General features: G+C 46.3%; 1 protein-coding gene across 1 annotated transcript; it reads left to right on the top strand.

The window, feature by feature from the left end:
* Positions 1–11,271: 11,271 nt before the first annotated feature.
* On the top strand, positions 11,272–26,148 carry KGD4 (alpha-ketoglutarate dehydrogenase subunit 4). The gene is given in 4 exon segments (NM_001198740.1): positions 11,272–11,397; positions 22,335–22,398; positions 24,191–24,378; positions 25,198–26,148. Coding segments are annotated over 4 exon segments (312 nt in total). The 5' UTR covers positions 11,272–11,355; the 3' UTR covers positions 25,216–26,148.
* The last annotated feature ends 298 nt before the right edge of the window (positions 26,149–26,446 follow it).

A 26,446-nucleotide genomic window follows, 5' to 3' on the forward strand; every position in this document is an offset into this window, starting at 1 on the left:
GAGCTCCTGACCTCAAATTATCTGCCCACCTCAGCCTCCCAGACTGCTAGGATTACAGGCATGAGCCACTGCACCCGGCCTCAACATTCTTTTTAGAAGGACTTGAAACTTGAAATGATGCTAGCATTTGTTTGTGTTCTTTTCTTTTTTTTTTTTTTTTTGAGACGGAGTCTGGCTCTTTTGCCCAGGTTAGAGGGCAGTATGGCACGATCTCAGCTCACTGCAACCTCCACCTCCTGCATTCAAGCAATTATCCTGCCTCAGCCTCCCTAGTAGCTGGGACCTGTACAGGCACGTGCTACCACGCCTGGCTAATTTTGTGTTTTTGATAGAGATGGGATTTTGCCATGTTGCCCAGGCTGGTCCTTAACCTCTTGAGCTCAAGCAGTCCACCCACCTTGGCCTCCCAAAGTGCTGGAATTACAGGTGTGAGCCACCTCACCTGGCCAAGTTCCTTCTTAAGGATCAATTCTGAGAGAGAAATTGTATTAGCTTTTCCTAACATCATGCTGAATAATAACCCCAAATCTCAGTGGCTTATAACAGACATGTCTGTTTTGGATCTGTCCTTCAGCTGATAATTCTAGGATTCAGGCTGAGGGAACAACCACAATCTGAAACGTTCTCATGGCACAGGGCAGGAGCTTATGATGTCAAGTCCAATTATACCAGTATGATTAAAGTTTCTGTTTGAAAGAGGCCAACATTGACAAAACCCGACGTCATTGAGGCAGGAAAGTATACTTCTCCCATTGCAGGGGAGTGGTGGATTTCAGAGTTGGAGAAAGAAAGTGGGCATTTTACTGAAAGAATACAATTTATTAAACTCAGCTATCTTGGTCATAAATATGACCAAGAATCCTTTCTGCATCCTTTCATGCAGAATGCAGAAATACATGCAGAATACAGAAAGGATTCTGCATTCTGCATGCAAAAGACACTTCCCAAGGAAGACAAGAAATAAGCTAATAGTGTCATCCAATTGTTACATTTTTTTCAAAGTTCAGTCTTTAATATCAGGTCCAGATGTGGCCCTTCATCTAGAGACCTGTGAACTGAAAAGACAAATTATATCACCTCACACATCCAGCAAGCAATAGTGGAATAGGTCTGCAGTCTGTAGCAATTTTTTTTTTTTTTGGTAGAGATAGGGTCTCACTTTGTTGCCGTGGCTGGTCTCGAACTCCTGGGTTAAAGCCATCTACCCACCTCAGCCTCCTATGGTGCTGGAATTACAGGTGTGAGCTAGCACACTCAGCCAAAATCTTAAGTATTACTTGGCAAATGATAGGAGATTCCCCTTCCTAGAGGATAGGGAATGACATTGATGAGGCTCCTGTGTTGTTTTCTGGAGGCACTTCATCCAGATTCTTCACTCTGCCTGTGGGGAGGTTCTACCTTTTTCTTTTTTTTTTTTTTTTTTTTTTTTTTTTTTAATACATTTAATGCTTGGTATTGTGAACATGCAGAAGAAAGAAAATAAGATTACAAAATGAAATAAGAGCTAGAATTAAAAGCCGACATACAGGAAATGTTCTCAACTGTGCAAGTGATTAACAGCCAGATGTTCCCCTACGATTCCAAACGTGAGTCCCCAGTGCGCAGTTCCAGCCCCAACTCTGCTGGAGTCTCAGAGAAAATGTAGAGTAACAAAAGCAGCCAAGACCTGTGTGGCGTCAGCGCTTATTTCTCCTTGAGTATTGTCTGGTGGATGTGAATCACTAAGAACACATGCATTCCTCAAGTTTTAGGAGATAAATAAGGTGGAAAAAAATAAATCTTAGGGATTTGCTTCAATTCTTTTTTTTTTTTTTTTTTTTAATTTATGAAGAATTTATTGATGATTCTTGGGTGTTTCTGGGAGAGGGGGATATGGCAGGGTCATAGGATAATAGTGGAGAGAAGGTCAGGAAATAAACACATGAACAAAGGTCTCTGGTTTTCCTAGGCAGAGGTCCCTGCGGCCTTCTGCAGTGTTTGTGCCCCTGAGTACTTGAGATTAGGGAGTGGTGATGACTCTTAAAGAGCATGCTGCCTTCAAGCATCTGTTTAACAAAGCACATCTTGCACCGCCCTTAATCCATTTAACCCTGAGTTGACACAGCATATGTTTCAGAGAGCAGGGGGCTGGGGGAAAGGCCATAGATCAACAGCATCCCAAGGCAGAAGAATTTCTCCTAGTCAGAACAAAATGGAGTCTCCTATGCCCACCTCTTTCTACACAGACACAGCAACAATCTGATCTCTCCTTCCTTTCCCCACACTTCCTCCTCTTCTCTTCAACAAAACCGCCATCGTCCTCATGGCCCGCTCCCGATGGTCGCTGTCTCTTCGGAGCTGTTGGGTACACCTCCCAGACAGGGCAGCCGGGCAGAGGCGCTCCTCACCTCCCAGACAGGGCGGCCGGGCAGAGGCGCTCCTCGCTTCCCAGACGGGGCCGCCCGGGCAGAGACGCTCCTCGCTTCCCAGACGGGGCCGCCAGGGCAGAGACGCTCCTTACTTCCCAGACGGGGCCGCCCGGGCAGAGGCGCTCCTCACTTCCTCCCAGACCGGGTGGCAGCCGGGCAGAGGCGCTCCTCACCTCCCAGACGGGGCGGCCGGGCAGAGGCGCTCCTCACTTCCCAGACCGGGCGGCCGGGCAGAGGCGCTCCTCACTTCCCAGACGGGGCGGCCGGGCAGAGACGCTCCTCACTTCCTCCCAGACGGGGTGGCGGCCAGGCAGAGGCGCTCCTCACCTCCCAGACAGGGAGGCCGGGCAGAGGCGCTCCTCACTTCCCAGACGGGGTGGTGGCCAGGCAGAGGTGCTCCTCACTTCCCATATGGGGTGGCGGCCGGGCAGAGGCGCTCCTCACTTCCCAGATGGGGCAGCCGGGCAGAGGCGCTCCTCACTTCCTCCCAGACGGGGTGGCGGCCAGGCAGAGGCACTCCTCACCTCCCAGACGGGGCGGCCGGGCAGAGGTGCTCCTCATCTCCCAGATGGGGCAGCCGGGCATAGGTGCTCCTCACTTCCTCCCAGACGGGGTGGCAGCCGGGCAGAGGCACTCCTCACCTCCCAGACGGGGCGGCTGGGCAGAGGCGCTCCTCACTTCCCATACGGGGTGGCGGCCGGGCAGAGGCGCTCCTCACTTCCTCCCAGACGGGGTGGCAGCCAGACAGAGGCGCTCCTCACTTTCCAGACGGGGTGGCCGGGCAGAGGCGCTCCTCACTTCCCAGACGGGGTGGCCAGGCAGAGGCACTCCTCACCTCCCAGACGGGGTGGCAGCCGGGCAGAGGCACTCCTCACCTCCCAGACGGGGCGGCTGGGCAGAGGCGCTCCTCACTTCCCATACGGGGTGGCGGCCGGGCAGAGGCGCTCCTCACTTCCTCCCAGACGGGGTGGCGGCCAGACAGAGGCGCTCCTCACTTTCCAGACGGGGTGGCCGGGCAGAGGCGCTCCTCACTTCCCAGACGGGGTGGCCAGGCAGAGGCACTCCTCACCTCCCAGACGGGGCGGCCGGGCAGAGGCGCTCCTCCCTTCCCATACGGGGTGGCAGCCGGGCAGAGGCGCTCCTCACTTCCCAGATGGGGCAGCCGGGCAGAGGCGCTCCTCACTTCCTCCCAGACGGGGTGGCGGCCAGGCAGAGGCGCTCCTCACTTCCCAGACGGGGCGGCCGGGCAGAGGTGCTCCTCACTTCCTCCCAGACGGGGTGGCGGCCAGGCAGAGGCGCTCCTCACCTCCCAGACGGGGCGGCCGGGCAGAGGCGCTCCTCCCTTCCCAGACGGAGTGGCCAGGCAGAGGCACTCCTCACCTCCCAGAGTGGGCGGCCGGGCAGAGGCGCTCCTCACTTCCCAGAGTGGGCGGCCGGGCAGAGGCGCTCCTCACTTCCCATAGGGGGTGGCAGCCAGGCAGAGGCGCTCCTCACTTCCCAGATGGGGCAGCTGGGCAGAGGTGCTCCTCACTTCCTCCCAGACGGGGTGGCGGCCAGGCAGAGGCGCTCCTCACCTCCCAGACGGGGCGGCCGGGCAGAGGCGCTCCTCACCTCCCAGACGGGGCGGCCGGGCAGAGGCGCTCCTCACTTCCCAGAGTGGGCGGCCGGGCAGAGGCGCTCCCCACTTCCCAGAGTGGGCGGCCGGGCAGAGGCGCTCCTCACTTCCCATAGGGGGTGGCAGCCGGGCAGAGGCGCTCCTCACTTCCCAGATGGGGCAGCTGGGCAGAGGCGCTCCTCACTTCCCATAGGGGGTGGCAGCCGGGCAGAGGCGCTCCTCACTTCCCAGACGGGGCTGCCGGGCAGAGGCGCTCCTCACTTCCCATAGGGGGTGGCAGCCGGGCAGAGGCGCTCCTCACTTCCCAGACGGGGCTGCCGGGCAGAGGCGCTCCTCACTTCCCATAGGGGGTGGCAGCCGGGCAGAGGCGCTCCTCACTTCCCAGATGGGGCAGCTGGGCAGAGGCGCTCCTCACTTCCTCCCAGACGGGGTGGCGGCCAGGCAGAGGCGCTCCTCACCTCCCAGACGGGGCGACCAGGCAGAGGCACTCCTCACCTCCCAGACGGGGCGGCCGGGCAGAGGTGCTCCTCATCTCCCAGACGGGGCAGCCGGGCAGAGGCGCTCCTCACTTCCTCCCAGACGGGGTGGCAGCCGGGCAGAGGCGCTCCTCACCTCCCAGACGGGGTGGCAGCCGGGCAGAGGCGCTCCTCACATCCCAGACGATGGGCGGCCGGGCAGAGGCGCTCCTCACTTCCCAGATAGGGCGGCCGGGCAGAGGGGCTCCTCACATCCCAGACGATGGGCGGCCAGGCAGAGATGCTCCTCACTTCCTAGACGGGGTGGCGGCGGGGCAGAGGCTGTAATCTTAGCACTTTAAGAGGCCAAGGCAGGAGGCTGGTAGGTGGAGGTTGCAGCGAGCCGAGATCACACCACTGCACTCCAGCCTGAGCACCATTGAGCATTGAGTTAGCGAGACTCCGTCTGCAATCCCAGCACCTCGGGAGGCCGAGGCAAGCAGATCACTCGAGGCCAGGAGCTGGAGACCAGCCCGGTCAACACGGCGAAACCCCGTCTCCACCAAAAATACAAAAACCATTCAGGCGTGGCGGTGCGCGGCTGCAATCCCAGGCACTCGGCAGGCCGAGGCAGGAGAGGCACAGGAGCCCGAGGCAGGGAGGTTGCAGCGAGCCGAGATCATGGCAGTACAGTCCAGCTTCGATAACAGCGGGAGACCGAAAAAAGGAGAGGGAGACCGAAGAAAGGGGAGAGGGAGAGGGAGAGGGAGAGGGAGAGGGAGAGGGAGAGGGAGAGGGAGAGGGAGAGGGAGAGCGAACAGTCTCTTATTTAGTGACAGTTAATTCTTTGTCCTCCTCCCTCTCCTAATAACATGAAAACTCCATGAGGTAAAAACTGGTGTCCATTTTGTTCACTATTGTATCTCCACTGCCTAGAATAGTGCCCTGGCACAGAAAGGTACTTAAGTAATGTTTGGTGAAAGAAAGAAAAAAGAAAGAGAGAGGAGGAGGGGGATAGAGGTGAAGAGGGGGGGAGGGAGAGGGAGGAAGGGAGGAAGGGGAGAAGGAAGGGAGGGAGAGAGGGAAGAAGAAAGGGACAGAGGGAGGGAGGGAAGGAAGGAAGGAGGGAGGGAGGGAGAAGAAAGGAAGGAAGGAGGGGAGGGAGGGAAGGAAGGAAGCGGTTCTACCTTTTTCATTATCAATGTCGGCCATATCTCTGAAGAGGGCATTAGAGAGTATGTCCTTCTGAGCAGCTTTCTGAAGTTGGGGACACAAAGATCTTTTTACGTCTACAACAGTCACAGTCTTGGTTTTGTTTTTGTTTTTTTGAGACGGAGTCTCACTGTGTTTCCCAGGCTGAAGTGCAATGGTGCCATCTCAGCTCACTGCAACCTCCACATCTCAGGTTCAAGGGATTCTCCTGCCTCAACCTCCTGAGTAGCTGGGACTACAGGTGCACATCACCATGTCTGGCTTTTTTTTTTTTTTTTTTTTTTTTTTTTGAGACAGAGTCTCACTCTGTTTCCCAGGCTGGAATGCAGTGGCACAGTCTCAATCTTAGCTCACTGCAACCTCTGCCTCCTGGGTTCAAGCCATTCTCCTGCCTCAGCCTCCCAAGTAGCTGGAATTATAATCAGGCATGTGGCACCATGCCCGGCTAATTTTTGTAGTTTTAGTAGAGACGGTTTCACCATGTTGGCCGGACTGGTCTCAAACTCCTGACCTCCTGACCTCAGCTAAGCCATCTGGCTTGGCCTCCCAAAGTGCTGGGATTACAGGTGTAAGCCACCATGCCTGGCCCGGCTAATTTTTTTGTATTTTTAGTAGACATGGGGTTTTACCATGTTGGCCAGGCTGGTCTCAAACTCCTGATCTCAAGTGATCTGCCTGCCTCAGCCTCCCAACGTGCTGAGATTACAGGCATGAGCCACTGTCCCCAGGCTTCTAGTAGATATATTATCTATTTATGTGGTTTTTTTCTTTATATGGAGTAGATATATTTTCTAAGGCCAGAAAACCTACCCATGGATTATATTCTACAAAAAGGACAGAAGAACTAACCTGCTAAGATGACATCGTATCACTAACAAACTCAGTGATCTGGGCATGGTGGTACGTGCCTGTAGTCCCAGCTGCTCAGGAGGCTAGGGCAGAAGAACTGCTTGAACCTGGGGAGTTTGAGGCTGCAATGAGCTATAATGGTGCCAGTGTGCTCCACCTTGGGTGACAGAGTGAGACCCTGTCTCAAAAAAAAAAAAACTGGGTGCGGTGGTTCACGCCGGTAATCCCAGCACTTTTGGGAGGCTGAGGTGGGCAGATCATAAGGTCAGGAGATTGAGACCATCCTGGCTAATATGGTGAAACCTCGTCTCTACTAAAAATACAAAAAATTAGCCAGGTATGGTGGTGGGCGCCTGTAGTCCCAGCTACTCCGGAGGCTGAGGCAGGAGAATGGCGTGAAACTGGGAGGCGGAGCTTGCAGTGAGCCGAGATCGCGCCACTGCACTCCAGCCTGGGTGACAGCGAGACTCCATCTCAAAAAACCTCAGTGGTAGTTATCCGCTATCTAAGGCTAACAATAAAAGGCTGTTACAGAGCTGTATGGCAGGGCCACCCCTGAGACTCCAGACCTGTAGAGCCATCAGCATGCAACACCTGCCTGAGAGAGCCCAGGTACCTCTCTTCAACTGCTGAGAGCTGCTGGGTTGGAACTGTGCCCAGCAAAACCATGGAGTAGGGCTGCCCCGGGGCTTTGGGGGTCCAACCCCCAGCCCAATGCATCCAGAAGGCAAGATACTGAGTCAATTATTCTCAAGCTTCAAGAGTTAATGTTTGCCCTGTTGGGTTTTTAACTTACTTGGGACCTATTACTCCTTTCTTCTTTCCTATTTCTCCCTCTTGGAATGAGAATGTCAGTCCTATTCCTGACCTATCATTGTGTTTTGGAAGCACATGTATTTGATTTCACAGGCTCACAGCTGGAGGAGAAGTTGCCTCAGGATGAGTCATGCCTTGAGTCTCATCCATATCTGATTTAGGTGAGACTCTGGACTTTATAGTTTTGAGTTGGTGCTGGAATGAGTTGAGACTTTTGGGGCTACTGGGATGGATAAATGTATTTTTGGGTTTTTTTGTTTGTCTTTTGAGACAGTGTCTCCCTTTGTCCCCCAGGCTGAAGTGCAATGGTACGATCTTGGCTCACTGTGAACAACTTCCGCCTCCCAGGTTCAAGCAATTCTCATGCCTTGGCTTCCAAGTAGCTGGGATTATAGGCATACACCACCACGCTCAGCTAATTTTTTTATTTTTAGTAGAGACAGGGTTTCACCATGTTGGCCAGGCTGGCCTGGAATTCGTGACCTCCAGTGATCCATCTGCCTCAGCCTCCCAAAGTGCTGGGATTACAGGTGTGAGCAACAAGCGTCCGATAAATGTATTTTGCATGTGAGTAGGACATAAATTTGGGGGTCCAAAGGCAGTAAGCTATGGTCTGTGTCCTTCAAAATTCATCTGTTGAAAATTGCTAATGTGACAATACGAAAAGGTAGGGCCTCCAGGAAATGATTAAATCGTGAGTATAGAGCCGTCATGGATGAGATTAAGGCCCTTAAAAAAAGGTTTGAGGGCCAGGCACAATGGCTCACACCTGTAATCCCAGCACTTTGGACGACCAAAGTGGGCCGATCACCTGAGGTCAGGAGTTCGAAGCCAGCCCGTCTAACATGGCAAAACCCTGTCTCTACTAAAAATACAAAAATTAGCTGGGTGTGGTGGAGGGCGCCTGTAATCCTAGCTACTTTGGAGGCTGCAACAGGAGAATTGCTTGAACCCAGGAGATGGAGGTTGCAGTGAGCCGAGATTGTGCCACTGCACTCCAGCCTGGGTGACAGAACAAGACTCTGTCTCAAAAAAAAAAAAAAAAAAGGTTTGAGGGAATGGGTTCCTTCTCTTCTGCCCTTCTGCCATGTGAGGACACAATGTTAAACCCCTTGGATGAAGCAGTGTTCAAAGCACCATCTTGGAAGAAAAGACTGAGCCCTCACAAAACACTGAAACTGGTGGTACTTTGATCTTAGACTTTTGAGCCCCCTGAACATAAGAAATAAATTTCTGTTATTATAAATTACCCAAACTAAGGTATTTTGTTACAGTAGCACACATGGACTAACAGAGGAGCTAATCAACATTTATAGAATACTCCACCAAACAACAGCAGAACACTTTCTTTTCAAGTGCTTACAGAACATAAACAACATAGACCATATCCTGGATGACAAAATAAATATCAACAAATATAAAAGAATTGAAATTATACAGACTGTGTTCTGACTACAAGGGAATCAAATGAGAATCAGTAACAGTCAGATAACAGGAAAATTTCCAAATACTTGGAAACTGAACACACTTAAATGAGGCATAGGTCAAAGAAGGAGTCTCAAATGAAAATTTTTAAAAAAGCATTGAACTGGGCCAGGTGCAGTGACTCACACCTGTAATTCCAGCACTTTGGGAGGCCAAGGCGGGCGGATCACCTGAGGTCAGGAGTTTGAGATCAGCCTGGCTAACACGGAGAAATCCTGTCTCTACTAAAAATATAAAAATTAGCTGGGCGTGGTGGTGGGCACTTGTAATCCCAGCCACTCGGGAGGATGAGGCAGAGAATCACTTGAACCCAGGAGGCAGAGGTTGCAGTGAGCTGAGATCATGCCACTGCATCCAGCCTGGGTGTCACAGCGAGACTGTCTCAAAAAAAAAAGAATTATCGGCTGGACACGGTGGCTCACACCTGTAATCCCAGCACTTTGGGAGGCTGAGGCGGGCAGATCACGAGGTCAGGAGATCGAGACCATCCTGGCTAACATGATGAAACCCCATCTCTACTAAAAATACAAAAAAAAGCCTGGTGTGGTGGCGGGTGCCTGTAGTCCCAGCTACCTGGGAGGCTGAGGTGGGAGAATGGTGTGAACCAGGGAGGCGGGGCTTGCAGTGAGCCAAGATGGCACCACTGCACTCCATCCTGGGTGACAGAGCAAGACTCTGTCTCAAAAAAAAAAAAAAAAAAAGAATTATCACAGATGAATGGATAAGCAAAATGTGGTATACACATATAATGGGATATTTTTCAGCCTTAAAAAAGAAAGAAATTCTGACACATTCTATAACATGAATGAACTTTGAAGACATGCTAAGTGAAACAAGCTAATTACAAAAGGACAAATACTGTTATGGTTCCACGTACATTAAGTACCTACAGTAGTCAAATTCATAGAAAGTAAAATGATAGTTGTCAGAGGCTGAGGGAAGGAGGAATAAGTTTTTGTTTAATGGGTACAGTTTCTGAAGATGGTAACAATTGCCCAACAATGTGAATGTACTTAATGTGACTGAACTGCACATTTGAAAATAATTAAAATAGGGCCAGGCGCAGTGGCTCACACCTGTAATACCAGCACTTAGGGAGGCAGAGGTGGGTGGATCACTTGAGGCCAGGAGTTGGAGATTAGTCTAGCCAATATGGTGAAACTCTGTCTCTACCAAAAATACAAAAATTAGCCAGGCGTGGTGGCGGGCGTCTGTAATCCCAGCTACTGGGGAGGCTGAGGCTGGAGAATTGCTTGAATCCAGGAGGCGAAGGTTGCAGTGACTTGAGATCACGCCACAGCACTCCAGGCTGGGCAACAGAGCGAGACTCCATCTCAAAAAAAAAAAAAAAAAAAAACCACAAAAACAAAACAAAACAAAACGGGTTAATGGCCTCTCTACAGACACTGAATCCCAATAGACCATACCTGGGTTCAGTAATTTATATTTCTAAAAAGATCCCAAGACTTAGAAATCACTGATGTATATCATCAAACACATTGGTCAAGCTTACAATACTATATATGACCTAAGCATTATCACAGAACGTAATGTAACTGTTTTTTTTTGAGACGGAGTCTCCCTCTGTCGCTCAGGCTGGAGTGCAGTGGCACACTCTCGGCTTACTGCAACCTCTGCCTTCTGGGTTCAAGCAATTCTCCTGCCTCACCTCCTGAGTAGCTGGGACTACAGGCGCCCGCCACCACGCCCGGCTAATTTTTGTATTTTTAGTAGAGACAGGGTTTTACTATGTTGGCCAGTCTGGTGTCGAACTCCTGACCTCAAGTGATCTGCCCGCCTCAGCCCCCCAAAGTGCTGGGATTATAGGCGTGAGCTATAGCGCCCCGCCCGTAATGTAACTTTGGGGGAAAGATATGGGTGGCTTACGTTTCAAATATTTCTGAATTTTTGAGTTAACTTGAAGCAAAGGCCCAGCAGTTCAATATCAGGAGTAATAAACGGTAAAGAAAACAGAAACAAATTACAATCAAGCAATGCCAATCAGCAAGAGAGTGTGACATGGCCCTTTTAAAGCCAGAGTCAGCTCTTGTGAGCTTGCCACTAACTCCCGTTTTAACAAAATTATTCATTTTAGGAAACCGCAAGGGTTTTTTTTTGTTTTTCTTTAATTTTTTTAATCTTTGCAAGAGCTGTCAGATCAGAAGCTTGTATTATTTATTTGGCTCCAGATAAAATTTTGAACTATATCGAAATTATAAACTGGCTTTCTGGAAAGGAAATGGTCCTAGACAATTTATAGGCTAATGAGCAGAGACCCACTTTAACAAAATTTTGTCCCCAAAACGAAACAATAGAACACACGTGGGTGGATCCTAGTAGGGAGAAGGGGTGGGCGGGGTCAGGCACAGGGGGCGGAGCCAGCCCCACGGCGGAGGAGAGCCCAGTCCGGTCTCCGCCTCCGTGACGTCCTGGGAAGCGCCGCCCACAGCTGCCCGGCACTCCAGTGATCGCCGCGGCTCGCTCGCGCCCCGGAAACTGCCCTTTCTCGGGGGTCATGATGGGCAGCAAGATGGCGTCTGCCAGTAGGGTCGTTCAGGTAAAGCAATTTGTCGCGTTTCCGCATCTTGGGCGGTAGGGACGGTGCTGACTGTGGCGACGGCGTCGGGGAGTAAAGGCGGTGACAGAGGCTGAGCGGTGACCGCGCCTCTGCGGAGGGCCAGTGACGGCGCCCGCGGGTGTGTGTGAGGATGGGACTTTGAGCCTGTTGGACCGGGCAGTGAGGTGGGTCCGGCGCCGAGGGTTCGAGCCTTGCGGCAAGCGTGCAGCATCTTGGCAGGTAGGTCCTGTACCTACTGCCGGGATACCCGGCTCCTCCGCCAGGACCTTGTTAGTCTTAGGCGTGTGCGGGTGAGGCGGCCCTGGCGGTAGCCTGGCCAATCGCCGTCTAGGATTGGCTGTGGTGCCCCCGATCAGCCAATCGGGAGGAAGGCGGTAGCGGGGCGTGGAAGGAAGCGAACCCTGGATCTGACCCAGTGTCCCTTCAAGGTCTCGGGAATGGTCGGGCAACTAGCCCCGCGTACTGCGTCCTCGCCGGAGCGGGTTCTCCCCAACCTCTTCAAGCGTCTGGCTACAGGCCAGATGAGGGAAATAGAAAAATGTTATTTAAGTTTAATTAGTATGTGTGTGTGTGTATATTAATGGGTATGTGTGTGTGTCTGTGTGTATAAGCGTTGGTTTCACAAGCCTGTTTTCCCCTGGTTTAGATAGACAGCTAAAGTAACTTTGTTAATCCACCTATCAGCTACTAACTCCTGATAGCCTTTTTATTTGTTTCTTCAGCTGTTGTTCTAACTTAGGTAAAATTATTATATAATTTTATATAAAAGTGGAACACAACCTCCACTTTTGTGGTTGGTTTACATAGTCTTTGAACCCTGAAACTATATTATTTTATAATTGACTTTTATCTTTGATATGAGAAGTACATTCCGCTTTATATAAGTACATCTCTTAAAAGATCTTTTTCTAAATTCCTGAAATTGTTGTCTGAATGATAATCCTAGATCCCAGTCTTTGGTCCCATTGCAATGAATGATCCTTACTTATTCAGTGGGTAGTTATTGAGCATCAACTAGTTAAAGATTCTGTAAGGACTGAGAGACTATCTGACAAAGGTCTGTTATCCATGATATATAACCATATGTATCAATAATATATAACAATTTAAAAATGGGTAAAAGACTTGGCATGTTGCACAAAAGACACCCAAATGAGCAATGAACATTTTAAAAGGTGCTCAATATCATTACTTGCCAGGAAAATAAAAATTAAAACCATGAGGTCCTACACATCCACCAAAATGACTAAAATTTAGACGTCAGTGGTGATGAGAATGTGAAGCGTCTGAAACCCTCAATATTGCTGGTGGGAATATAAAATGTTATAGCCACTTTGGAAAGCTGTCAGTCTCTAATAGTTAAGCATGTATCTACCGTATGACCCAGCAATTCTACTCACAGGTTTATTGCCCAAGAGAAATGAATGCACATACTGCCTCTGTACCTAAATGTTCATAGAAAAAAAAGAGTTACTGGCAAAGAACTGGGGTCCAGAGCTGAGGGGTTCCAGCCTGGCAGCAAGAGTGTGGCATCTCAGCAGGCAGGTACTGTACATACTGCCCTGGGGTCGCTGGCTCTATTTCTGATAGCCCCCAAACCACAAACAATCTGTATGTCTGTCTTTTGCATAAACAAATTGTGGTAGTTTGTTAAAATAGTACAGTCCAAAGCAATACTAACAGCTGATGTATGCAAACAAATGAAGAAACTGTGAGATATACAGTAAGGAATGGTCTGTGCCCTTCTAACATAGGAACAAAGACCTGTACTCACCTATTTAGAATTCAAACCAGGTTCGTGACTGCGCTCTAAAAAAAAGAAAAATAAAAAGAGAGAATACAACCAATATGGTAATATAATATCACTTGAGCCTAGGAGTTTGACGCTGCAGTGAACCACAATCACCCCACTGCACCCCAGCCTGTGTAACAGAGCAAGACCTGGTCTCAAAAAATAAATAATAAAGTATGTGCTAATATTATGTAATAATTACATATAACATTAGCAAAATTTGTTGAGTATCTCTGTGACAGGCCTATAAAGCTAGGACTACAGTGCCAGTAAGAGATAGAGTTTAGGCCAGGCTCACTGGTGTATGCCTGTAATCCCAACACTTTGGTAGTTTGAGGCAGGAGGATGGCTTGAGCCCAGGAGTTCAAGACCAGCCTGGGCAACATAGCAAGACCCCATCTCTATAAAAATTTTAAAAAATTAGCTGAGCATGGTGATGTGCACCTGTGGTCCCAGCTACTCAGGAGGCTGAGGTGGGAAGATTGAGCCCGGGTGATCAAGGCTGCAGTGAGCCATAATCATGTCACTGCATTCCAGCCTGGACAGTAGAGCTAGACCCTGACTCAAAAAAAAAAAAAACCAAAAAACATAGAGCTTAGAATTTGGTTGTTGATCCATATCTTGAAGGAAGAGAAGAGTGCCAAAAGACTGATTGGTACAAACTGATGGGAAGTCACAAAGCGTGGTCTCAGAACATTAAGTAAAGACAAAGCCGGCTGGGCACGGTGGCTCACACCTGTACTCCCAACACTTTGGGAAGCCAAGGTGGGAAGATTGCTTGAGCCAGGAGTTCAAGATTAGCCTAGGCAACATAGCAAGACCCCATCTCTATAAAAATTAGCCAGGCAGGAGGGGTAGTGTGTGGGTGTGTACCTGTAGTAGTAGCTACTTAGGAGGCTGAGGTGGAAAGATCACTTGAGCCTGGGAGTTTGACGCTGCAGTGAACCACGATCACTCCACTGCACCCCAGCCTGTGTAACAGAGCAAGACCTGGTCTCAAAAATAAATAATAAAGTAAAACATTTTCAGACTAACAAATGAAAATCCAGTGCCGTGCTATTTATAAGAGGCATAGCTAAAACTAAGATTTAGAAAGGTAAAAATAAAGAGATAGTCAACGGATCTTTGACAAAACGAGCAAAGGGAATACAATGGAGAAAAGATAGTCTTTTCAACATGGTGCTGAAAAAATTGGATATCCATCTAGACACAGACCTCACGTTCTTCACAAAAATTAACTCAAAATGGATCGTAGACCTAAATGCAAAATGCAAAACTATAAAACCCTTAGAATATAACATAGGAGAAAATAAAAATAACCTTAGGTTTAAGAATGACTTTTTAGATATAACACCAAAGGCATGATCCGTGAAAAATTAATTGATAAGCTAGACTTCATTAAAATAAAAAATTCTGCTCTGTGAGACACTGTCAAAAAAAGACAAGCCACATATTGGGAGAAAATACTTTCAAAAGACATATCTGATAAAAGACTATTATAGAAAACATAAGGCTGGGCACGGTGACTCATGCCTGTAATCCCAGCACTTTGGGAGACCAAGGCGGGCAGATCACCTGAGGTCAGGAGTTCGAGACCAGCCTGGCCAACATGGCGAAACCCCATATCTACTAAAAGTACAAAAATTAGCTGGGCATGGTGGCGGGTGCCTATAATCCCAGCTACAGGAGGCCGAGGCAGGAGAATCGCTTGAACCTGGGAGGTGGAGGTTGCAGTGAGCTCACTGCACCCAGCCTGGGTGACAGAGCAAGACTCCGTCTCAAAAAAAAAAAAAAAAAGAAAACAGAAGAACTCAACAATAAGAAAATAAATAAAAATAAATGACTGAATTTTAAAATGGGCAAAACAGCTGAACAGACACCTCATCAAAGAAAATACATTTTGGGAGGCTGAAGTGGGTGGATTGCTGGAGCCCAGGAGTTCAAGACCAGCCTGGCCAACATGGTGAAACCCTGTCTCTACAAAAAATACAAAAGTTAACTGGGTGTGGTGGTGTACCCCTGTAGTCCCAGCTACTTGGGAGGCTGAAGTGGGAGGATTGCTTTAAGTGGGAGGATTGCTTGAGCCTGGGAGGTTGAGGTTGCAGTGAGCTGAGATCACACCACTGCACTCCAGTCTGGGCAACAGAGTGTAACCCTGTCTCAAAAAAAAAAAAAAAAAAAGAAAAATGATATATTTAGATGACATATAAAATAGGTGTCATGAATGACACCTAGGTCTAATGAAAAGAAACTCAGCCAGGCATGGTGGCTCATGCCTGTAATCTCAGTACTTTGGGAGGCCGAGGTGGACGGATCACCTGAGGTCAGGAGTTCGAGACCAGCCTAGCCAACATGGCAAAACCCCATCTCTACTAAAAGTACAAAAATTAGCCAGGTGTGGTGGTGTGCACCTGTAATCCCAGCTACTTCGGAGGCTGAGGCAGGAGAACTGCTTGAACCTGGGAGGCGGAGGTTGCAGTGAGCCGAGATCATGCCATTGCACTCCAGGGGTGACAGAGTGAGACTCCATCTCAAAAAAAAAAAAAAAAAAAATCTTAGATGGATAGTTTGACCTTTTCTAGAATGTCGTATGGTTGCAATCATACAGTGGGAGCCTTTTCAGGTTGGCTTCTTAGTTATCCAACTAATATACAGTTGGAGTTATTTGTTTGTCATATTTGTATTTAGAATCTAAAAAGACAATTGAGAAGGGGAAATTTTTGTTTTGTTTTGTTTGAGACAGGGTCTCACTTTGTCACACAGACGAGTGTGGTGGCATGATCATGGCTCACTGCAGCCTTGACCTCCCGAGGTTCAAGTGATCCTCCTGCCTCAGCCCCCCAAATAGCTGGGACTGAAAGTGTGCAGCACCTCTGGCAGCTAAGTTTTTGGTATTTTTTGTAGACACATCATGTTGCCCAGGCTGGTTTCAAACTCCTGAGCTCAAGAAATCCACCTGCCTCAGACTCCCAAAATGCTGAGATTACAGGTGTGAGTCACCACACCCAATCAAGAAGGGGAAATGTGAGCATAAGCTAAATATCAGATGATAGTAGGAATTATTGTTAGTTAAGTGTGGCAAAAGTATTGGGGCTCACCTGAACAAAAACTAGGATGAACTAAGGTGTCTACCATGATTATATTTGGAATCTCGTTAGTTAATAAAGTGACTTTTTTTTTTTTTTGAGACAGGATCTTGCTGTTGTCTAGGCTGCAGTGCAGTAGCATGATCTTGGCTGATTTACTGTAGCCTTAACCTCTCGGGCTCAAGTGATCTTCCCACCTAAGCGTCCCAAGTAGCTGGGACTACAGGCCCACGCCACCATGCCCAGCTAACTTTTTAAATTTTTAGTAGAGACAGGGTCTGACTATATTGCCCAGGCTGGTCTCGAACTCCTGGGCTCAAGTGATCCTCCTGCCTCAGCCTCTCAAAGTGCTGGGATTACATGCATGAGCCACTGAGCCTGGCTTCACTGCTTTCAAATTGGAAAAAAAAAAGGTATTGGAGTTATGATTCAACAAAAATTCTGTTTGTCAGTAATGTGTGGAAGGTATTAACAGATGAGATGGGATTAAATGTATGGGATTTGTTTAATCAGGGAAGGGATGATGAAATAAGATTGACTATATTATTGTTGAAGTTGTGTGATGAATATATCAGGGTTTATTTTATTTTATTTATTTATTTATTATTAATTTTTTTTTGAGATGGGGTCTCGTTCTGTCGCCCAGGCTGGAGTGCAGTGGCGCCATCTCGGCTCACTGCAAGCTTCGCCTCCTGGGTTCACGCCATTCTCCTGCCTCAGCCTCCCAAGTAGCTGGGACTATAGGTGCCCGCCACCATGCCTGGCTAATTTTTGTATTTTTAGTAGAGATGGGGTTTCACCATGTTAGCCAGGATGGTCTCAAACTCCTGACCTCATGATCCGCCCACCTCGGCCTCCCAGAGTGCTGGGATTACAGGCGTGAGCCACTGCGCCCAGCCCATATCAGGGTTTATTTTATACCATTCTACTTTTTTGCATTTAAAACACTTTCTAGGGCTGGGTGCAGTGGCTCATGCCTGTAATCCCTGTACTTTGGGCGGCCAAGGCAGGAGGATTGCTTAAGCCCAAGAGTTCAAGACCCGCCTAAGGAACATAGGGAGATCCCATCTCCACAAAAAATTTTAAAAATTAGCCAGGCGTGGTGGTGCACACTTGTAGTCCCAGTTACTTTGGAGGCTAAGGTGGGACGATCACTTGAGCCTGGGAGGTTGAGGCTGTAATGAGCTGTGATCATACCACTGCACTAGGTGACAAGAGCAAGACCCTATCTCCAAATAAAAATTTTTTTTGTTAAAAGGTAGGGATACCAAACAGTGGGAATTTAATTTATAAGACCATATTATTATTATTATTGTTTTTGTTTGTTTGTTTGTTTGTTTTGAGATGGAGTCTTGCTCTGTCGCCCAAGCTGGAGTGCAGTGGTACGATCTTGGCTCACCGCAACCTCCGCCTCCTGAGTTCAAGTGATTTCTCATGCCCCAGCCTCCTGAGTAGCTGGGATTACAGGCATGCACCACCACACTCAGCTAATTTTTGTATTTTTAATAGAGACGGGGTTTCACCATGTTGACCAGGTTGGTCTTGAACTCCTGACCTCAAGTGATCCGCCCGCTTCGGCCTTCCAAAGTGCTGGGATTACAGGCGTGAGACACCGTGCCTGGCCTATAAGGCCATATTAAATCATGTTTTTAAGTATATAAAAGCAGTGTTGCAAATGATTCCTTCTCTGCAGTGTATGTACATTTGTATAAGTATATAATACATATTTACATGCCTATACAGTTAGACCTGACTTACAAATGGTTTATTCACTTATTTGGCAACTGTTACTTGGGCATTTACCATGTAACAGGAATGCTACTGCAGAAGTGCTTAGTTTTCTGTCTCTGACTGTCCAGGAGCTTAATGCTCTCCTATAATCATTGGCTAACTTATCTGTCCTCTGAAAACATAAGGAGAGTTTTTAACTCAGACTTTGGAATTTGGGAGAGGTTCTTAGAGAAGAGTGACATTTGAGCTGTTGTAAAGGATAAGCCGTCAGAAGGATAGGCATGGAAGTGGAACGGGATGGGAGGGAGATTTCATGGCAGAGGATGTAAGCTCTAGATGGAATGAGGATAAATAGGATGAATTGGGGAAAGGAAAAATACTTCAGAATACTTGGAGCAGTGGGTACATAAGAGATTAGGGGAGAAAGGCTGGCAAAGTAAGGACTGGCCAGATCACAATGGGTGTTGTGAGTGCCAAATAAGAGTTTGAACTTTATCCTGAAAGCTGTGGAACATTTTTCAAACTTCTTTTTTTTTTTCTTTTAAGTTGTAGAGAGGGAGTCTCATCTTCTTGTTCAGGCTTGTCTCAAACTCCTGGGCTCAAGCCATCTTCCCAAAGTGCTGGGATTACAGGCATGAGCCACTGACCTCAGCCAGTTTTCAAACTTTTAAATAGGGGAGTGACAATAGGATAGATAGAACATTCTCTTAAGAAGCTTAGCTATGAAAGTGAAGAAACAGTTAATAGAGAAGTTTTTTTTTTTTTGAGACAGAGCCTCTCTCTGTCACTCAGGCTGGAGTGCAGTGGCTCGATCTCGGACTTCCACCTCCATGGTTCAAGCAATTCTCTGCCTTAGCCTTCCGAGTAGCTGGGATTACAGGCGCCCACCGTCACACCCGGCTAATGTTTTTATTTTTTTAGTAGAGACGGGGTTTCACCGTCTTAGCCAGGCTGGTCTTGAATTCATGACCTCATGATCCACCCGCCTTGGCCTCCCAAAGTGCTGGGTTGACAGGCGTGAGCCACAGTGTGCAGCTTTTTTGTTTTGGTTTTTTTTTGTGTGTTTTTTGAGACAAAGTCTTGCTCTTTCACCTAGGCTGGCGTGCAGTGGCACGATCTCAGCTCACTGCAACCTCTGCCTCCCAGGTTCAAGCGATTCTCCTGCCTCAGCCTCTCGAGTACCTGGGACTATAGGTGTGTGCCACCACACCTGGCTACTTTTTTTGTATTTTTAGTGGAGACAGGGTTTCTCCATGTTAGCCAGAATGGTCTCGATCTCCTGACCTCATGATCCACCCACCTTGGCCTCTCAAAGTGCTGGCATTACAGGTGTGAGCCACCATGCCCAGCTGAGAAGTTTTTTAGCATGGAATACTTGAGCATGATTTTATGGTGAGGGAGAGAACACATTCCAGCATTTTCTCACAGCCACAGAATTACAGTGGTGAATTTTTAGGCCAATCCCATACCTATTTGCTTCTGTGCCCATATAAAATGCATAATATGTACTACAAATATATAAATATATTGCAGATAAACACACCTCAGTCTCATTCGTTACATAGCAATTTATGGATTAGTTGAAAATAGTACTTTGTTCATTAGATTCTTAGCACTGTATATTCAGAAGATTTCATATTGACAGGTCCATTTAAGGTCCTTTATACCACTATCTGGAATTTTACGGACAAAAATGTTAATACTTTTCAAACATCTGTTATAAAAACAGTATTCCAAAAATATGTATTCCAGGCCAGGCATGGTGGCTCACGCCTGTAATCCCAGCACTTTGGGAGGCCATTCGAAACCAGCTTGGCCAACATGGTGAAACCCTGTCTCTACTAAAAATATAAAAATTAGCTGGGCGTGGTGGTGGGCACCTGTAATCCCAGCTACTCGGGAGGCTGAAGCAGGAGAATCACTTTAACTCTTGAGGCGGAGGTTGCAGTGAGCCGTGATTGTGGCACTGTACTCCAGTCTGAGTGACAGAGCAAGACTCAGTCTCAAAAAAAAAAAAAAAAAAAGTATTCCTATGGGTATAGGAAAAAGACTAAAATAAAGTGCTATCAAATGTTTTAATTTGGGCCGGGCGTGGTGGCCCACGCCTATAATCCCAGCACTTTGGGAAGCCGAAGCAGGTGGATCATTTGAGGTCAGGAGTTCAAGACCAGCCTGGGTAAAATGGGGAAACTCCATATCTACTAAAAATACAAAAATTAGCGGGGTGTGGTGGCGCAGGCCTGTAATCCTGGCTACTTAGGAGGCTGAGGCAGGAGAATTGCTTGAACCTGGGAGGCGGAGGTTGCAGTGAACAGAGATTACGCCACTACATTCCAGCCTGGGTGACAGAGGGATACGCCATCTCAAAAAAAAAAAAAAGTCTTTTATTTGTTTTACGTGGGTCTTGGGATTATAGTGTTTTCTTCTTTGTGCTTTTCTGTGTTCTTCCAAATGTTTTACACAGAATTTGTGTTACTTTTGCAGTCAAAGTATTCTTTAATTTTCTAATTTTCAAAATGATTGTTTTTTCTTACCTGTTAGGTATTAATATAGTAGGGAAATAACACTCAAAACAAGTCAGGAGGCCAGGTGTAGTGGTTCATGCCTGAAATCCTAGCACTTTGGGAGGCTAAGGTAAGAAGATTGCTTGTACCTAGGAGCAGGAGGCGGAGGGTGCGGTAAGGCCACATCATGCCAGTGCACTCCATCCTGGGCAACAAGCCAGACCCTGTCTCAACAAAAAACTTAAAAAGTCAGTAAATTTCCGCCGGGTGCGGTGGCTCACACCTGTAATCCCAGCACTTTAGGAGGCCAAGGTGGGCGGATCATGAGGTCAGGAGATTGAGACCATCTTGGCTAACACGGTGAAACCCCGTCTCTACTAAAAGTGAAAAAAATTAGCTGGGTGTGGTGGCACATGCCTATAGTCCCAGCTACTCGGGAGGCTGAGGCAGGAGAATCGCTTGAACCCAGGAGGCGGAGGTTCCAGTGAGCTGAGATCGTGCCACTGCACTCCAGCCTGGGCGACAGAGTGAAACTCCGTCTGAAAAAAGAAAAAAAAAAAAGGCAGTAAATTTCCAATGTATTTTGTTTGAGATGGGATCTCACTCTGTTGCCCAGGCTGGAGTGCAGTGGCAAGATCTGAGCTCACTGCAACCTCTGCCTCCTTGATTCAAGTGATCCTCCCACCTCAGCCTCCCAAGTAGCTGGAACTACAGGCACATAGCACCACATTTTTTTTTTTTTTTTTTTTTTGAGACGGAGTCTTGCTCTGTGGTCAGACTGAAGTGTGGTCGCACTATCTCTGCTCACTGCAACCTCTGCCTCCTGCGTTCAAGCGATTCTCCTGTCTTAGCCTCCTGAGTAGCTGGGATTACAGGTGCGTACTACCACCGTGCCCTGCTAATTTTTGTATTTTTAGTAGATATGAGGTTTCACCCTTTTGGTCAGGCTGCTCTCGAACTCCTGACCTCGTGATCCACCCGCCTCGGCCTTCCAAAGTGCTGGGATTACAGACATGAGCCACCATGCTCAGCCACCTTTTTTTTTTTTTTTTTTTTTAAGATGGAGTCTCACTCTGTAGCCCAGGCTAGAGCGCAGTGGCACGATCTCAGCTCACTGCAACCTCTGCCTCCAGAGTCCCAGTTCAAGCAATTCTCCTGCCTCAGCCTCCCAAGTAGCTAGGATTACAGGCACACACCACCACGCCCAGCTAATTTTTGTATTTTTAGTAGAGATGGGGTTTCACCATGTTGGCCAGGCTGGTCTTGAACTCCTGACCTCGTGATCCACCCGCCTTGGCCTCCCAAAGTGTTGGGATTACAGGCATGAGCCATCACACTGGGCCTTGGTTTTCTTTTTTTTTTTGTTTTAATTTTTGGTAGAGATGGGGTTTCACCATGTTGCCCAGGCTGGTCTCAAACTCCTGCACTCACGCAATCTGCCCGCCTGGGCCTCCCAAAATGTTGGGATTATAGACATAAGCCACTGTGCCCAGCCAGCTTTCATTCTTACCAATCTATAAGTCATGCAACATAAACTCTATATCATCTCCTCCATTGGGTTGCTTTGAAGTGAAGTACACCTTCGATAGTACAATGAAAGTCTTGTGATATATAAAGTACAAAGTTGTGTTTACCAGGTAGACAAGTTAATAATTCATAGACCAGCTTTCCTGGTTGGGGACGAGTATAATTTAAAGTTGCTGTAAAATAGTAATTTTAACAACGGTATCTACTTATGAGGTTTAGTAGATCATTTCTTTTAGTTAATGAGATTGTTTTTCATGCATATTATTTTTCATTTAGGTAGTCAAACCACACACTCCATTAATAAGGTTTCCTGACAGAAGAGACAATCCTAAACCCAATGGTGAGTTGTATTTTATTTAAATTTCTTTTAAAATTGTGTACATGAATATTTATAAATGAGTATTTTTTTATAGGCAATATTTCTCATTTTAAAATCAGTTAAGACTATTGTAGCTTAGATCAAAATAGTGCCTTATGTAGCATGCAAGTAGAACTTATGGCTGGGCACGGTGGCTCACACCTGTAATCCAAGCACTTTGGGAGGCCGAGGCAGGCGGATCACCTGAGGTCAGGAGTTTAAGACCAGCCTGGCCAACATGGTGAAACCCTGTCTCTACTAAAAAATACAAAAAATTAGCCAGGTGTGGTGGCAGGCTCCTATAGTCCCAGCTACTCGGGAGGCTGAGGTGTAGAATTGCTTGAACCCAGGAGGCGGAGATTGCAGTGAGCCAAGATCATGCCACTGCACTCCAGCCTGGGTGACAGGGCAAGACTTTGTCTCAAAAAAAAAAATTTATTACCTCTATTTTATTTTATTTTTTGAGACAGGGTCTTGCTCTGTCGCCCAGGCTGGAGTGCAGTGGTGCTATCTTGGCACACTGCAGTCTCCCCCTCCCGGGTTAAAGCAATTCTCGTGCTTCAGCCTCCTTAGTAGCTGGGATTACAGGCATACACCAGCATGCCTGGCTAATTTTTGTATTTTTAGTAGAGACAGGGTCTCACCATGTTGCCTAGGCTGGTCTCGACTCCTGATCTCAGGTGATCTGCCTGCCTCCGCCTCCCAAAGTGCTGGGATTACAGGCGTGAGCCACTCACCTGGCCTTTATTACCCCTACTTTAAAAGGTAGTGACTCAACAGAAGATGTCTCTGAATTTCTAGTGAGTTTATATGGGCAAAATTTTGTCCTACCTTTATTCTCTCCTATCCTTTAGAAGATTCTCCCATGCTTACATTTGCAGAGACTGGGAAAATAATAACCATTCCTGTTTCTCTCCTCACCAACCATCTTTTCTTTCATTCATTCATTTATCTATTCATCTAGTCAGTAAATATTTTTTGGGTTGCCTTAATCCTTAGCATTTATTCAAAATTAATGGGAGAAGATTCTGAAAGGGTTGTTTTTCTGTGATTCCCGCCCTTTTTTAAAAAAACCAGATCCTCTGTGCCTCTCTTGATCTTTAATTCAGGCAATTTTAACACATTTTATAGGTATATTTTTAACTTATTGTAACTATTGAAGAATTAAGATGTTTAAACAAGTGTAAAGATATTGAGAAAACTACCCTCATTTACATTTACTGACTTTCTTATTCCTTATTGTAAGATATTACCTGTAAACTCCACCATGTTTTGGCCTATGAGGGGTTATGTGACATAAGTTTAAGTAGTGTAGGTTCCCCTAAAGGGTTGAATTCCACTAACTAGAAATTTCATTATTTTACATTTTTGTAATTCATTTACTTAAGACTGCCCCTTAGCTGGGTGCAGTGGCACATGCCTATAGTCCTGACTACTCACAGGCTGAGGTGGGATGGCAGGCAGGATGCTTGCTTGAGCCCAGGAGTTCAAGATCAGCCTGCGCAATAAAGCAAGACCCCATCTCTAAACAATAAATATATGAAAATTTTAAAGCTACCTCCTTATTTGTTTTTAAAAACCTTTATGAAATTATATATAGCCAACTGAGTTACTCTACAATATTTACCTTTTGGAATTATAATACTTCAAGAGTTATTTGAAGAATGACTTCATTTCAAGAATGACTTGATTATTTGATAGTATTTTAAGACTCAGTATTTTGACATCTGAACAATTTCTCTAATAAGGTCTTTTTTTTTTTTTTTAATTTCAGTATCAGAAGCTTTGAGATCAGCAGGGCTACCATCTCACTCTTCTGTAATTTCACAACATTCTAAGGGAAGTAAATCACCAGATTTGCTGATGTATCAGGGTCCACCAGACACTGCAGAAATAATAAAAACATTACCTCAGAAATACAGAAGGAAACTTGTGTCTCAAGAAGAAATTGAATTTATCCAAGTATGTCGTTGCTCTTTATCCCAAGACTACGCAAAACACCATAACATTTGGGCTTTGGGGATTTCATTTGCTGTTTTACATGCTATTCCTATTGTCTTGTCAGAGTGTAGTCAGAGCTAAGATAGGATGAGCAGGTAGGCCAAGACTATGAGAAAGAAACCATAGTCGAATCCCTCTGTAAATATGTGTGATATATCAATATCAATAGATATAATCACATAAAAAACAGTTCTTTGGGGTCCTCAATAATTTTTCAGAGTGTAAAGAGCTTCTGATACCAAGAAATTTAAGGACAGGTCAACCTTGAGTCCCTTCCAGGTCTGAAATTATGTTTATAAGAATTGATAAGAGGGCTGGCCATGGTGGCTTACGCCTGTAATCCCAGCACTTTGGGAGGCCAAGGCAGGTGGGTCACCTGAGGTCAGGACTTGGAAACCAGCCTGGCCAATGTGGTGAAACCCCGTCTCTACTAAAAATACAAAAATTAGCTGGGTGTGGTGGCGGGCGCCTGTAATCCCAGCTACTCGGGAGGCTGAGGCAGGAGAATCTCTTCAACCCGGGAGGCGGAGGTTGCAGTGAGCCAAGGTCGCGCCACTGCACTCTAGCTTGGGCAAGAGTGAAACTCCGGAAACTCCATCGCAAAAAAAAAAAAAAAAAAAAAATTGATATGAGTACCCAAAAGTTTTGACTAATTCAAAACTATTTTTTAAAAACCAAAGATTACTTACTGAAGATTGTATAAATTTGTAAAATTGCCATCAAAACATTTCCTGGGTGAATTTAACATCTAATCTTACTGCTTTATTTTTTCCTTTTCAGCGTGGAGGTCCTGAATAACCATGGTGGCTGCTGTTTGTCATCAGACAATAGAATTGTCTTTACAATAAAGGACTTCCAAAATGACAGATGAGAAACTGTATATTAAACACCTTTAATAAATATTATGAAAAAAATGAAATATAGAAAATTTAGATGGACACTTGTATTTCCTAATTTATGTATCTTGGTCAGCTTCTCCACAAGCTTACCTAATTGTTTATATACTTTATACTTATTAAAGTATACATTTTTAAATGTTAGCCTATTAATTTACTCTTGATTATCAAACATTACCAGTGTTGAACTATTAAAAGCACACAATGTATAGTAAACTATCATAGGATTCCCATAATTTCACTTTACTTTCTGTTTAGACAAGGAAAAATTTATCAGTTAGAATTGCTGTTTTAGGGACATGATTTTCCTGAAATTGGGTGAGGATCAGTGAAATAATTACTCTATTACTTGTTAATTCTCTGTTCTCTAATGTTTTTTCATTCACAAGTTTACTGGAGTATAACTGGCTTAGTAAGTATGTCCTACTCTGAATGGTAAAAATATAGTCAAGCTAAAATAGGTGACTATAAAGATAGAGATCATACAAAAGATTCCAAAGAAAGTCAAAAAGTGTAAAATGGAAAATAAATAAGAGATCAAAATGAATATAGCATAGGAATAAAGATTTCACTAGAAATTGCAATTTATTATGTTTCGGAGGTTGTAAGGAAGTCTTGTTCTTCGGTTTATTTTACTGTTTTGTGATCTTGTATGAAAATCCTGATAACCATTAACTTTCTCAAACTTAATGTGTGAAAGCCTCATAAAATCAACATAAATATTTACTTATTAAGCAGTTTATGAAACTTTAATGGGGCTCCTCTTGTGCCAAGGGTATGTATATTGTGAAGTAAAGCCTCACAAAGCTAAATACATTCTCTTCCATACCTTTAATGATTTCTAGAATATGCTTTAAAGAAGTCCTCCCTGAGAGTTAAGGGTAGGTCATGAGCAAGAAATAGAATTGGTTTTGAGTATGCTTCTGTATTTACTCAGTTGCCTGTGGGTTAATTTTTACTTATTTCTACTACTCCACAGAGTTGATCTACTTCTCTTATACATTTTTTGCTGTGGCCTAGTGTAAATGTTGTTCAGCACAAATATGAGATAGGGATTGGAGTTTGATGCTGGCAATAAGCTGTTCAGGTGACTCATTGAAAAACATGATTCAGGCCAGATGCAGTGGCTCATG

This window comes from Pongo abelii, chromosome 4 (genome assembly GCF_028885655.2).
Source record: "Pongo abelii isolate AG06213 chromosome 4, NHGRI_mPonAbe1-v2.0_pri, whole genome shotgun sequence".
Taxonomy (NCBI): domain Eukaryota; kingdom Metazoa; phylum Chordata; class Mammalia; order Primates; family Hominidae; genus Pongo; species Pongo abelii.